The 13,895-nt window shown below is 42.2% G+C and overlaps 1 protein-coding gene across 3 annotated transcripts in view; it reads right to left on the reverse strand.

Annotated features, from left to right (window-relative positions):
* Window positions 1-13,895, reverse strand: part of rasa1b (RAS p21 protein activator (GTPase activating protein) 1b) — a 200,196-nt gene that overhangs the window by 41,208 nt on the left and 145,093 nt on the right. For all 3 annotated transcript variants that reach the window (XM_080189167.1, XM_080189166.1, XM_080189168.1), the window contains exon 15: window positions 9,189-9,265. In XM_080189167.1, coding sequence (XP_080045293.1) covers window positions 9,189-9,265 — 77 coding nt within the window. The remainder of the gene's footprint in view (window positions 1-9,188; window positions 9,266-13,895) is intronic.

Here is a 13,895-nt window from a genome sequence, read left to right on the forward strand (position 1 = left end):
CTACAGAGACCAATAAGCTTCAAAAGGAAGTTTCCACTTCCAGTTGTTAGCTGAATGATCCACCAAGAGTTCCTATTTTAATACTTGTATAGTAACAAATCACAAAGCCATTATTGACTAAGCACTATTTTCTTTTGTATGTAACTTTAGCCACAGAAAGTGAAATTCTGCTGGCATACTCAACACCAAACAGTTATTCCAAGCCTCCAATGGAATCCCATGTCCCCGTTATACTGGCAATTTCAAGTCACAGGTCTCTAGCGTTTTTCTCCATTTTTAGCAAGCTTAGATCCACCCCAGTAGTAAAACATGTTCCTATTATGCTTCTTTTCCCTGGCCATGCCAGAGGAAATCCACCAGAATCAGTTGCAAGTATTGCTGAAAAGTGCAAAGTTTTGTCAAAACTTTTCATCTTGCACTCAGCCCCCTACTATACTCCTTATACACCTATGACTGTGTGGCTAAAATCCCCTCCAATTTTCAAATTTGCTGACAACATCACCATATTGGTTTGGATCTCAAACAACGATGAGACAGAGAATCTGGTGAACTGATGCAACAACAATAATCTCTCCCTCAATGTCAACAAACGAAGGAGATTGTCATCAACTTCAGGAAGCGTAAAGGACAACATGCCCCTGTCTACATCAACAGGGATGAAGTAGAAAGGGTCGAGAGCTTCAAGGTTTTAGGTGTTCAGATCACCAACCATCTGTCCTGGTCCTCCTATGCCAACACTGTAGTTAAGGAAACACACCAACAGCTCTGTTTTCTCAGAGGACTGTGGAAATTTGGCATAGTAAAAAGTCTGACAACACCAGGTTTTAGTCCAACCAATTTATTTGGACTATTGGACTAAAACCTGGTGTTGTCAGACTTTTTACTGTGTTTACGCCAGTCCAACGCCGGCATACCCACATCATGAAATCTGGCATGTCAGCTATGACTCCCACCGACTTTTACAGATGCACCACAGAAAGCATTCTTTCTGGTTATATCACAGCTTGGTATAGCTCCCGCTCTGTCCAAGACCTCAAAGAATGATAAAAGTCGTGAACGTAGCCCAATCCATCACGCAAACCAGCCTCCCATCCACTGACTCTGTCTACACTTCCTGCTGCCTCGGCAAAGCAGCCAGCATAATTAAGGACCCCACACACCCCAGACATTCTCTCTTCCACCTTGTTCCATTGAGAAAAAGATACAAAAGTCTGAGGTCACATACCAACCGACTCAAGAACAGCTTTTCCCAGCTGCTGTCAGACTTTTGAATGGATTTGCCTAGCACTAAGTTGGTCTTTCTCTACATCCTAGCTATCACTGTAACTCTCTCATTTCTTCTCTATGAACGGCATGCTTCGTCTGTATAGCATACAAGAAAAATACTTTTTGCTGTATGTTAACACATGTAACAATAATAAATCAAATCAAAATCAGATCAAACACACTGACCCTCATCCAGCTAAAAATGCTAATTAGTTATCACAGATCCATACTCCCATTCATTTTAATAGTAAATGAACATCTCTCGGAACAAATCTTTACAACCAGATGTCAACGCTACTTTTCTAGGTCTTTGGGAGACTCAGGGCCCTATTTTACCATTTGGACACCAAGTGCTGGGCGGACTTGAAACTGGGAGTGTTTCAGATCCGACTTTTAGACCCTTTCTTAGCTGTCCCCATACTCATTCTGCCTGAAAAAATATCACCGATTCAGAATCGTTGCAAAAGCCTGTGGGCGGGGCTTAACGTGCCCAAAACCCTATAGTTCCAATCAGTGCCTCCAACTGTGCGCACACAGAAAAAATACAATAGAATGCTGCTCCCCAGCCACATTCCTCCTGGGTTGGATAATGCTCCCCTGGCCCCCACGAACATTGCCCCATCCCTACAACATTACTGATTCCCTTATCCCCTACCCCACAGACTGATCGCAGGCCCCTCGCCCTTCTCTTTTCTCTCTTCAGCTGCATGCTATATAGCTAGTTGGGGGGTATGATTGCATCACTGAGAAGTTGCATGGCATTCAGCCCATCATGAATCTTGACACCAGCTCTGCTGAGTACTGCAAGGCTTCTGCAAAGCTGCTTGGGCAATGGAAGCTTTATTTCACAATGCCAATGACCTATGCTCACATCTTTTATAATTGCATGATCTTCACCGAGTGCATGATGGTCACATGTGGGTTGTGCGTCAGAGTCACGTACGATGTCATCAGCAGATATCCTGCATTGCCCATTTTCTGTGATAACTGAAGTGTAAATGGATGAGTCAACCGTGTCATGGTTGCTGCTAGGACATTGACACAAATGATTCTTTGCATATAGTCAAGTACCAGCTGGGTCTTGGTTGCAGCACAACTCAGTTGACATGCAGCATCCATGTGCAATAACACCTTGCAAAGCCACAAGCTCACTTAGCCTGCTGCTCTTTGACAAGACAGAATGAAATGTAGTTAAACTGTTGAATAAAACACTTCATTGACCTTCCTTACGCAATGGACAGCAAACTGCAAGATATTGCAAATATCTCCAACCTGTATGCAGCCCAACATATAAAAGTTTATGGTTACAATCACATTTATATCTACTAGCAGTACAATCCTTCCCCTACTCTGAAGTTGAAGCTATGACTGCAAAAGTTGGCAAATTTCAGTGTGTGTCACAAAATGTTAGGATGCAATTAAAACAAAATGAATTTTTGGTAAAATCAAACTGCCATGTATTTTTGTAAACCATATGCGGGCAGCACCTAAGAGAAAGGAAGGGAAAGGGAAGAATGTGAACAAGGTACTCTTTGCAACTGATACAACTGGTAATCTGAATGCTGTGAGATGGGAAGCTGTTTACACATAAATGGGATGTCGAAGCAGCAGCAGCCATCTTCAGAAACAGCTCAGCCAGTGATGGAGTGCTGAAGGCAAAAGACAGCCTGTCCAAAAGGTCATTTTCTTCACTGAACTGAAGACTATGCCCGAGTCCTGGTCTCTTAAGCTGTAGAGTATGGTAAATCACTGGCTAAATTTGACCAAGAGATTTATGGTTGTTGTTTGGGATACAGGGTTCTCAGTAGAGTTTAGGATTATGGGGGAAACAATTCTGGGTTTTGAATCTTTGAGGGACTAAGTGCTTACTTACTGTTAATTTGTCAATGTACAAGATTGTTCTTTGTAATTTGTTATCTTTCTTCTACTTAACAAAATTATTTGTATTTGTTTGTTTCACAGAGAGGTCTGAGTTCTCACTGTTCCCTCAACGTTTCTCATTAATATCCAAAACACCATACACTACACAAAATTCGTGTTTCAGATTAGAACTCTCTCGCACATAACATCAGCAGGGTTTTCTACCAGTGAGGACAGAAATTTCACACTGCTGTGGGCTGAGGTCACGTACAATAATTGCGCTCTGAACATCAAGATAAAGGGGGGGCGGTTCAGAACGGAGTTGAGGAGGAACTTCTTCACTCAAAGGGTGGTGAATCTCTGGAATTCTCTGCCCGTTGAAGTGGTGGAGGCTGCCTCGCTAAATATTTTTAAGAAGCGGGTTGATGGGTTTTTGATAAGAGAGGGGATTAAGGGTTATGGGGAGAGGGCGGGAAAGTGGAACTGAGCCACGACAGATCAGCCATGATCTTATTGAATGGCGGGGCAGGCTCGAAGGGCCAGATGGCCTACTCCTGCTCCTATTTCTTATGTTCTTATGTTCTTATCTTGGGTGAATATGGCCTCCTGCTGAATGTCCTTTTCTCCTTGCCTATTCTGGCAGCTTGCTTTGCTCTGCGTGCCCTCTGATTGTTCTCAAGTCATGCTGTGTTCCAAGGGAAAGGCCAAGTATTATATCCATGGCTTGGAACAACTATTTTGTTGAAGAGTTTTTCAAGTCAGTACAATGACTTTCAGTATCTGCTACACCCTCTTCTAGAGACTTTGGCAACTTTAAGAACATCAGAAATTGTATCAAGAGCCAGTATAGATCAATAAATGGCTAACCCATAAATAAATGGTAATTTGTTTAAAAAGCACTGGTAGGGGCATCCTTTCTGCTGTTGAATTTGTATGCAGCTATGCTTGATTAAGTGAGAGCAGTATCTGGAAAGTTTGGCATCAAAATAACAAAACAGGCATCAAATCAGCATTGTGTATGAATCAATGGTATGAATTAACTATACTGAAAGTTTTCAGCATGTTCACTTCGCATTTGCTAGTGCACTGACAAATATCACCCATTGCAACTCGCATCAGAAGCATGCATGCTTGCCATGGGCATTTTGAACCTCTAAGGACACAGAGAGCACATCAAAACAAGTGCTACAGATCCAAATGCTGCACCGGAAAACTAATCCCTTGCTCAAACTTGCATTTGTAAATTTTTCCAAAACACTGTCACTCATATCTTAAGTTTGCCTAACTCTATTTATGTAACTGCTTCATTACAATCCTATTTTTCAACTGCACATTTATCTCTGCACTTGCTTCACCAACAGTGGTCACATTCTATATTCTGGACTCTTTGGTAACCCAAAATCATTTTGAACACCATCATCAGTTTACTGAGCAGTTGTACTCTGATCTTACCCTGCTCCCAGGTCTCTTAATTTATAGGACGGCTGCATCTTGGCACCCAATCTCATTAGTCATGACAAAAAAAAATGCACACAGTGAAGATATCTATATTTTAAACTCATCTGTATGTTTCTGAGGCAGACCCTACCTCAAAACAAAAACAGATCTGAAAATTAAATTGAAAGGCAAGCAGAAAAAGTAAACCTAGAAATGAAACTGAACTTTTCAATCTCTAAGGAAATCAGCAGCAAGCTGAGACTGGGAAGTTGAATCTGAAATTTGATTGAAAGTAGGGACACAGATCAATCAAAGCCGAGCAGTGGTCATTGTTAAGTCCAATGGAGCAGAACACAGAAGCTAAAGACTCAAGAAGAGGCTGGATCCAGAAGTTGTAAATAAGCAAAGATAATAAATTGCTGCAGCTGTGAATCTGAGCCAGCCAGACCAAGCTGAGCAGGCTTTGCAGGCCTATGCTATTTGTGCTGAAGATCGTGGCAATGGAGTTTGGGTTGGTTGTGCACTGCTGTCAGCTGGTGATCAGACAGGCTCCTAGAATGAGAGGATCTGAAATTCCTCACGAGGAAGACAATTGCAGGGGGATTTCTGACTCACTATGATCTGCGTGGACAGCTAAGCCAGTCTGGCTTACTGGAATCTGCCATTTACTGTGCAATTTATGATTTATATTTGGAGCTCATAGTTTGGCACATACAGGGTTCGTGTGGAACTGAGTACAGAACTGCCCATACAGTGGTGTAAGAGAAGACATGACCTATACCTTGGGGTCAGTCTAACATTGGACAAAGCACAAGCATAGAGAAAGCTCCTAGCTTGAACCCTTTACTGCATATATGCACATTTTTATCATTAATAATTACATATAGTTAACCCATTTAAGATTAAAAAGACTTCATTAAGATTGACCAAACAATATCTCATACCCTACAACAAGATTCAACTCTAATTTGCCTATTAATTTATGTTTAACTCATATTAATTACGCAAGTTAAACTATAAGATAAATATATTTAATATATTTATATTACTCTCCAAGCGAGCAAAGTTAGCATTAAGAAATCCCAACACCGGCAGTGTCTGCTGTGTCCACACAACCCACACCGAGTAACAAAGCCTCTGTTACCCTCCAGTCCTGTTACTCAACCAGCAACGTAAATTCAACGTAAAATTATATAAATATATATAAATATAAATAAAGTAGGTGGGACCTGTTCGGGAGGGATGGGGTTGGTCTGAACCGTGCTGGGACCAGAGTGCTGGCGAATCGAGTAAAGAGGACTGTAGACAGGGCTTTAAACTAATTATGGGGGGGGAGGGTGTGAGGGTAGGTGACCTTACAAGGTCTAAAGTTAAGGAGAGTGTACATGTAAGGGAAGAGGCCGAGGATGTCCCAATAATAGAGGGAGTAGGGGGCGTGAGTATAGTTGGTGGCGTTGCGGCAAATAGGGTCCAGGTGAAGGCTGGGATGAAAGCACTTTATCTGAATGCACGAAGCATTCGGAATAAAGTGGATGAGCTGATGGCGCAGATCGACACAAATGGATACGATCTGGTGGCCATTACAGAGACGTGGCTGCAGGGTGACAGGGACTGGGAGCTGAATGTACAGGGCTATCAAGTGTTTAGGAAGGATAGACAGGAGGGAAAAGGGGGGTGCGTAGCTCTGCTGATTAAGGATAGCATCACGGTGGTAGCAAGGGATGATATTGGAGCCAAGGAGCAGAGGGTGGAATCGTTGTGGGTGGAGATTAGGAACAGCAAAGGGAGGAAGACGCTGGTGGGTGTCGTCTATAGGCCCCCGAATAACGATCTGGAGATGGGAAGGGCTGTTAACGCGCAAATAAGTGCGGCGTGCAGGAATGGGACGGCCGTAGTTATGGGGGATTTCAATCTGCATATTGATTGGTCGACCCATGTTGGACGTGGGGGGCTCGAGGAAGAGTTCTTGGAATGCTGCCGGGATAGTTTCCTCGAACAGTATGTGTTGGAGCCGACGAGGGAGCAAGCTATCTTGGATCTGGTGCTATGTAATGAGGCGGGTAGAATTAGGGACCTTGTGGTGAAGGATCCTCTTGGGGAGAGTGATCATTGTATGGTGGAGTTTCTGGTGCAGATGGAGGAGGAGAAAGTGGGTTCCCGGACACGCGTCCTTTGTTTGAATAGAGGGAAATACGGTAGGATGAGAGAAGAATTGGCGAATGTGGACTGGGAGAGCGCGTTGGAGGGAGGGTCTGTTAAGGAGCAGTGGAGGATCTTTAAGGAGATCTTTCTTGGTGCTCAACGGAAATTTATTCCGATGGTCAAAAAGGATAGTAAGAGGAGAGGTAATAAGCCGTGGATAACGAAGGAGGTGAAGGAAAGTGTTAAACTAAAAGCGGAGGAATTTAGAGTAGCTAAGAGTAGTGGGCGAGAAGAGGATTGGGAGAGGTTTAAATGTCAACAAAGATTGACAAAGAAGTTGATAAGGAAGGGTAGGAGAAACTATGAAGCTGGGCTAGCGCTTAATATAAAAAAGGATAGCAAGAGTTTTTATAAATATATAAAAAGGAAGAGGCTGGCTAGGGTGAATGTTGGTCCTTTAGAGGATGAGAAAGGGGACCTAGTGGTAGGGGATGGGGATATGGCTAAGGTATTGAATAACTTTTTTGTTTCTGTCTTCACGGAGGAGGACGTGAATAATTTGCCGGGTGTTAGCGATAGAAAGGTGGTAGGACTGGAGGGTCTTAATGACATTACTGTTACTAGAAAGGCGGTGCTCGGCAGACTGGAGGGGCTGATTGTGGACAAGTCCCCAGGACCGGATGGAATGCATCCGAGGGTTCTGAAAGAAATGGCGGAGGTGATAGTGGATGCCTTGGTGGTTATTTTCCAAACGTCGCTGGATTCCGGGGAAGTGCCGGATGATTGGAAAACGGCTAATGTTACGCCGTTGTTTAAGAAGGGTGCCAGGCAAAAGGCGGGGAATTATAGGCCGGTTAGTTTAACATCTGTGGTAGGTAAAATGTTAGAATCTGTCATTAAGGAGGAAATTGCGAGGCATCTTGAAGGGAATTGCTTGATAGAGCAGACGCAGCACGGTTTCATTAAAGGGAAGTCGTGTCTGACAAATTTACTGGAGTTCTATGAGGATGTGTCTAGGGCGGTGGATAGAGGAGAGCCGGTGGATGTGGTCTTTCTAGATTTTCAGAAAGCGTTTGACAAAGTGCCTCACAAGAGGTTATTGCAGAAGGTCGAGGGACATGGAGTTGGGGGTAGGGTGTTAGCGTGGATAGAGGATTGGTTGTCAAATAGGAGGCAGAGAGTGGGGGTCAACGGGTGCTATTCGGATTGGCGGATGGTGACTAGTGGAGTGCCCCAGGGGTCGGTGCTGGGACCTCTGCTTTTTACCATTTATATAGATGATCTGGAGGAGGGAACCGAGTGTAGGGTGTCGAAATTTGCTGATGACACCAAGATTGGGGGAACGGCAAATTGTGCGGAGGGTGTGGAGAGTCTGCAGAAGGATCTAGATAGGCTGGGCGAATGGGCCAGGAAATGGCAAATGGAATTTAATGTTGGCAAGTGTGAGGTGGTCCACTTTGGTAGGAAAAATGGTAGGAAGGACTATTACTTACGAGGCGAAAAACTGCAGCAGGCGACGGTGCAGAGGGACCTCGGGGTCCTTGTGCATGAGTCGCAAAAACCCAGCTTGCAGGTGCAGCAGGTGGTCAGGAAGGCGAATGGGATGCTGGCCTTCATAGCGAAGGGGATTGAATATAAAAGTAGGGAGGTCTTGCTGCAGCTGTATAGGGCATTGGTGAGGCCGCAACTGGAGTACTGTGTGCATTTTTGGGCGCCGCACCTGCGCAAAGATATTTTGGCCTTGGAGGGAGTGCAGAGGAGGTTTACTAGGCTGATACTGGAGTTGAGGGGGTTGAGCTATGAGGAGAGGCTGAATAAACTGGGCTTGTACTCGTTAGAGTTTAGAAGAATGAGAGGAGATCTCATTGAGACGTATAAGATGATGAATGGGATGGATAGGATAGAGGTGGAAAGACTCTTCCCGCTCAAAAAAGACAATAGGACTAGGGGACACAGCCTCAAGATAAAGGGGAGGCGGTTTAGAACGGAGTTGAGGAGGAACTTCTTCACTCAAAGGGTGGTGAATCTCTGGAATTCTCTGCCCGTTGAAGTGGTGGAGGCTGCCTCGCTAAATATTTTTAAGACGCGGGTTGATGGGTTTTTGATAGGAGAGGGGATTAAGGGTTATGGGGAGAGGGCGGGAAAGTGGAACTGAGCAGCGACAGATCAGCCATGATCTTATTGAATGGCGGGGCAGGCTCGAAGGGCTGGATGGCCTACTCCTGCTCCTATTTCTTATGTTCTTATTATTTAGTGTTTTCTTTGTTGACTCTTGTATAGTAAAATAAAATTAATCAGTTTTAAACCATGAAATCTGGTGGCTTCATTCCATTGATAAATAACTGGGATTTTATATTTTTTCGATTGAAGAACACAGTAACTGGTCTACAGAGATCACAGCATAGCATAAAAACTTCATCATCCAAGGACTGGACTTTTGAGTGAAAGTAAAATACCTATAAGCAGCAAGCAAATGTACTCACAGATATCAGGATCCTTGCTCTTCTTTGTTCTGTTACTGAGACTTATCTCAAATCTGTTTATATCTGATGAGACATCACTAGAGAAATGAAGGCAAAGAATTTTAGAACTCTGCAAACTAAAAGTTGTAAACTACGTGCTCTTATATATGCTTTAAATCGTTCAGAGTGAAGCAGCAACAGACAAAGCCAAGAACCTGCCTTTGGGATTTGTTATAACATACATGTGCTTTTAAATTGTGGAGACTAGTTAAAAATAAATCTGTCAGAGGAGACTAACTTCAAGTAAACCAAAGAAACTTGATGAATTATCATTTTCACACACTACACTACCATATAAAGAATTACTCTCTGAACAAAATCCTAACATTCTCAAAATGATTCAATTACAAATTGTGTCAGTTTTAGTACTGGAAACTGCTTCTGAAAAAACAAAAGAACTGGCAGACATCATGGTACGCACTATGTGCTTGCCTGTCTTTGAGCCAGAACCAATGCAAGGTGGTGGGTATATTACCTTTGGAGATGACTTCAATATGGTTCTGGTTCCACAGTGAAGAGGATCAAACAAATGTGAACCAACTTTTGAGTTGGGTAAGTAGCAGATGGTTGTAATCAAAGCAAAAATCAATGATATCACAGAGGAAGTCTTATAGAGAAAATACAAGCTGATATACAAAAGGCTGAAAGATGTGAAGGTTTGCAATGTTCCCTCTTTGATGTGCAGCTGCACAGCAACCCAAAGCTTCCTGAGAGAAGGTTGCATTTAGCTGAATTGGTAGTGCACTGCAAAAAGAAAATGTGGTATACTCAAGGCTTGTAAACTCAAGAATATTAATTGTGTGATATATAAAGCCACATAGATTTAAAAAAAAGAGAACTGAGTGTATGCCTGTAAGAAGTTTAGGAGGAGGAGATTATGGGAGTTTGAACCACTTTTGGAAAAGGAACCAAACTAGTACCATGCATTACCAAAAGATAATTCATTTTGCATAAACTTTCACCTTTAAAAAGAACTGGATGAATATCTGTTGATGAAGAAAATTCTAACTACTTTGCATAAAGAATGCTCACCTAAATTGATAGCAGTATTAGAGACTATCCTATATTTAGAATCATAGAAATCCTACAGTGCAGAAAGAGGCCATTTGGCCCATCAAGTCTGCACTGACCACAATCCCACTCAGCCCTACCCCCTTATCCCTACATATTTACCCGATAATCCCTCTACGCATCTCAGGACACTAAGGGGCAATTTTAACATGGCCAATCAACTTAACCCACTTCTATCATCAATTTCCTTCATAATCTTATATGTTTCCGTAAGATCTCCCCTCATACTTCTGAATTCCAATGAGTATAGCCCCAGTCTACTCAGTCTCTCCTCATAAGCCAACCATCTCAACTCTGGAATCAACCTAGTGAATCTTCTCTGCATCTCCTCCAGATAAGAGTTGCCCCATGTTGTAGTATGTTCTGTTCCAAAGTTTCAGCTATTTATTTATGGCACTTGTTCATATCTGACCCAGAAGTTGAAACATATTCTCTAATTCTACCCCATAAAACTTTTATCATGGTCATCCTATATACGTAGGAACTAGGTGCGGGAGTAGGATATTCAGTTCCTCAAGCCTGATGCAGCATTTAATATGATCATGGCTGATCCTCTATTACAATGCCATACTCCCACTCTCTTCCCATACCCCTTGACACCTTTAGTGTCTTGAAATATATTTCCTTATTAAATATATTCAATGACTTGGCCTCCTCAGTTTTCTTTGATGGAGAATTCCACAGGTTCTCCACCCACTGAGAGTGAAGAAATTTCTCCTCGTCAGTCCTAAACGGCCTACCCCACATTTTGGAACAAGCCAGCCAGCCCCTCAGTCTTCTCCTTTTCAGAGAAAAGAGCCCTAAACTGTTCAATATTTCCTGATATATATTATTCTGGTATCATCATAATAAACCTTTTTTGTTTCTTTCCAATGCTTCTGTATCCTTTAAAGACTGGAACTGTTCACAACACTCCAAATACATTCCAAGATTCTTTACAAATTTAGTAGAGCTTTTCTCTTAAATTCTATCTCACTAGAAACTTTGCTTTTCCTTAAATAGTCTTCTTAACTTGTGTCATCTTCATTTTATCCTAAGTTTTGGTGATTTGTGTATTTGTACTCTCAGATCCTCTCACACCTCCACCACAATCGCCTAGGCATATGACGCTTCCCTATGCTTTTTTCCAAAATTTCTACCTCATAATTACCCATGTCATGCAATATGTGCCCTGGTTGAGAAGGCAGGTTTTCAGCTTAGTCTGCTGATGCTTCACGTTGATTCATTTTCTTGCCAATTTTTGTCAGTGGTGGTTTGCCAATGTCTTCCATTCTCAGGGAAGGTGAAGAAGTAGGTCGCAAATTTACCTCAGCTGAAGTTAATTAGCTAACTACACATTCATCCTGTAAGTTCATTAAAGTCTGCCTATATTATTAGAGATGAACCGTGACAAAATAACACCTCCAATTTGATGCTGTCAATTTTGAAATTGGAGTCCAAATAATTTATGTAAATGATAAACAGTGGGGTCAGCCAAAGTTCCCTCTAAGCTAGGAGCACGTGTAACTATGCAGCACTCTAGAACATACCATTGATTGAAAGAAGCAGGTCCTCCACAACCTTTAGTTTGTTTGGACATATACCCAGCATAAAGCAAAGCATGTCTTTTAAAATGTAAACTGGCCTTGAACAAAAAAGTAGTATTCAGTGGATTGTGTCTCTCCCCTACCCCGGTACAAGAGATGATTTTTTTTGTGTGGGGCGGGGGGGGAGGTGTGTGTGGCGGAGAGAGGCAGTTGTCCTAGCATTCATCTGTTTGTCAACCTGAATAACTGCCTTAACCTCTGCCCATAAAGAACAAAGAAAATTACAGCACAGGAACAGGCCCTTCGGCCCTCCAACCCTGCATTTGACCATGTCGCCCGACTTAACTGCCTACGCTTCCAGAAAGAACAAGAAAATTACACAAATAAATAAAAGTAGTATTCAGATGATTCTTTTTGCTTTCCAAAGTTTTTCAAAACTTCTTTTCAAATCTTCAAATTTTAAAAGGAATACCCTTTTTGGCATCCACTCCTTTGTTACCTTTGTACTTAAGTGCATGTCCATTTCTTTATTTACATTTTTATCCTGATTTATTCATTCATCCATGGTGTCATCACTAGCTAGTTTGTTCTTTTTAATGAGACATTCTGCCATTTTAAATGTTTCGCACTGCTGTTCCATTTCTTTGTTTTTACAGTTTGCTGTTCTTGGACCATTTTCATTCCCTTGAGATCAGCTATTACTTTGGTCTTTGTCTTACTTGTGTCCTTCATAATCTGTATTGTGATTGTTATGGTCTAAGTGCTCATTTAATTTTCTTTTTAGATCCCTCTTTGTTGCTATTCACTTAAGAGTAAAACATTCCAATTCTTGTACATCTTTTGCTGCTTAATTTAGTAGAAGATCATTAAAATCTCCAACGTTTGTGATTCTATATCTTTTATTTGGTAAGCATTTGCTTACATTTTTCTTCATCCACCATCTTTCCACTAAACATGTTTATGCAATCAATCCCTTACCTATTATTCCAATCTATATAGATTTTGTTTCTAACTTTGATAGTTATGCACCAATTTTTTATTGTTATATTAACTTTGTCTTAAGTGAGTTAGTTGACATAATCCTTTCTCGATCCTTTCTGATTATATTATAACCTGCAATATTTAGTTGCTGTTCTTTTCATAGCCACATTTCGGATTCTCAGCAGGTTGCAATTCCAGAGGATCTGTTCTCCCAGCCAATGGCTGGGCGGCATGTCTCCTGCAAACAATGTCACCACTGGTCTGCACGCATAAGGGACAGATCCAGAACGTGTAATGATTGTGGCAGGAACCCATTTCTTTCCTGTTGAGTAATTCCAAGCCAAAACTCCTCGTCTTTGGTGGAATACTCTGTAGTTTGATTTGAACAAAGAACAAAGAAAATTACAGCATCGGAACAGGCCCTTCAGCTCTCCAAGCATGCACCAATCATGCTACCCGACTTAACAAAAACCTCCTATGCTTCCGGGGACCGTATCCTTCTATTCCCATCTCATTCACGTACTTGCCAAGATGCCCCTTAAAAGTCACTACTATATCCGCTTCCACCACCTCTCACGGCAACGAGTGCCAGGCACCCACCACTCTGTGTAAAAAATCTGTCTCATACATCTCTTTTAAAACTTGCCCCTCGCACCTTACCCTTTGTCCCCTACTAATTGACTCTTCTACTCTGTCCATGCCTCTCATAATCTTGTAGACTTCTTTCAGGTCTCTCTTCGACCTCCGTTGCTCCAGCGACAACAAGCCAAGTTTCTCTAACCTCTCCTCATAGCAAATGCCCTTCATACCAGGTAACATCCTGGTAAATCTTTTCTGTACCCTCTCCAAAGCCTTCACATCCTTCTGGTAGTGTGGCAACCAGAACTGAACACTATATTCCAAGGGTGGCTTAACTAAGGTTCTATAAAGCGGCAACATGACTTGCCGATTTTTAAACTCAATATCCTAGTCGATGAAGGCAAGCATGCCATATATGCCTTCTTGACTATCTTCTCCACCTGTATTGCCACTTTCAGTGACCTGTGTACCTGTACCTCCAAACCCCTGTGCCTATCAATACTCCTAAGGG

This window comes from Carcharhinus amblyrhynchos, chromosome 5, assembly GCF_965287045.1.
Source record: "Carcharhinus amblyrhynchos chromosome 5, sCarAmb.v2.hapA, whole genome shotgun sequence".
Classification (NCBI taxonomy): domain Eukaryota; kingdom Metazoa; phylum Chordata; class Chondrichthyes; order Carcharhiniformes; family Carcharhinidae; genus Carcharhinus; species Carcharhinus amblyrhynchos.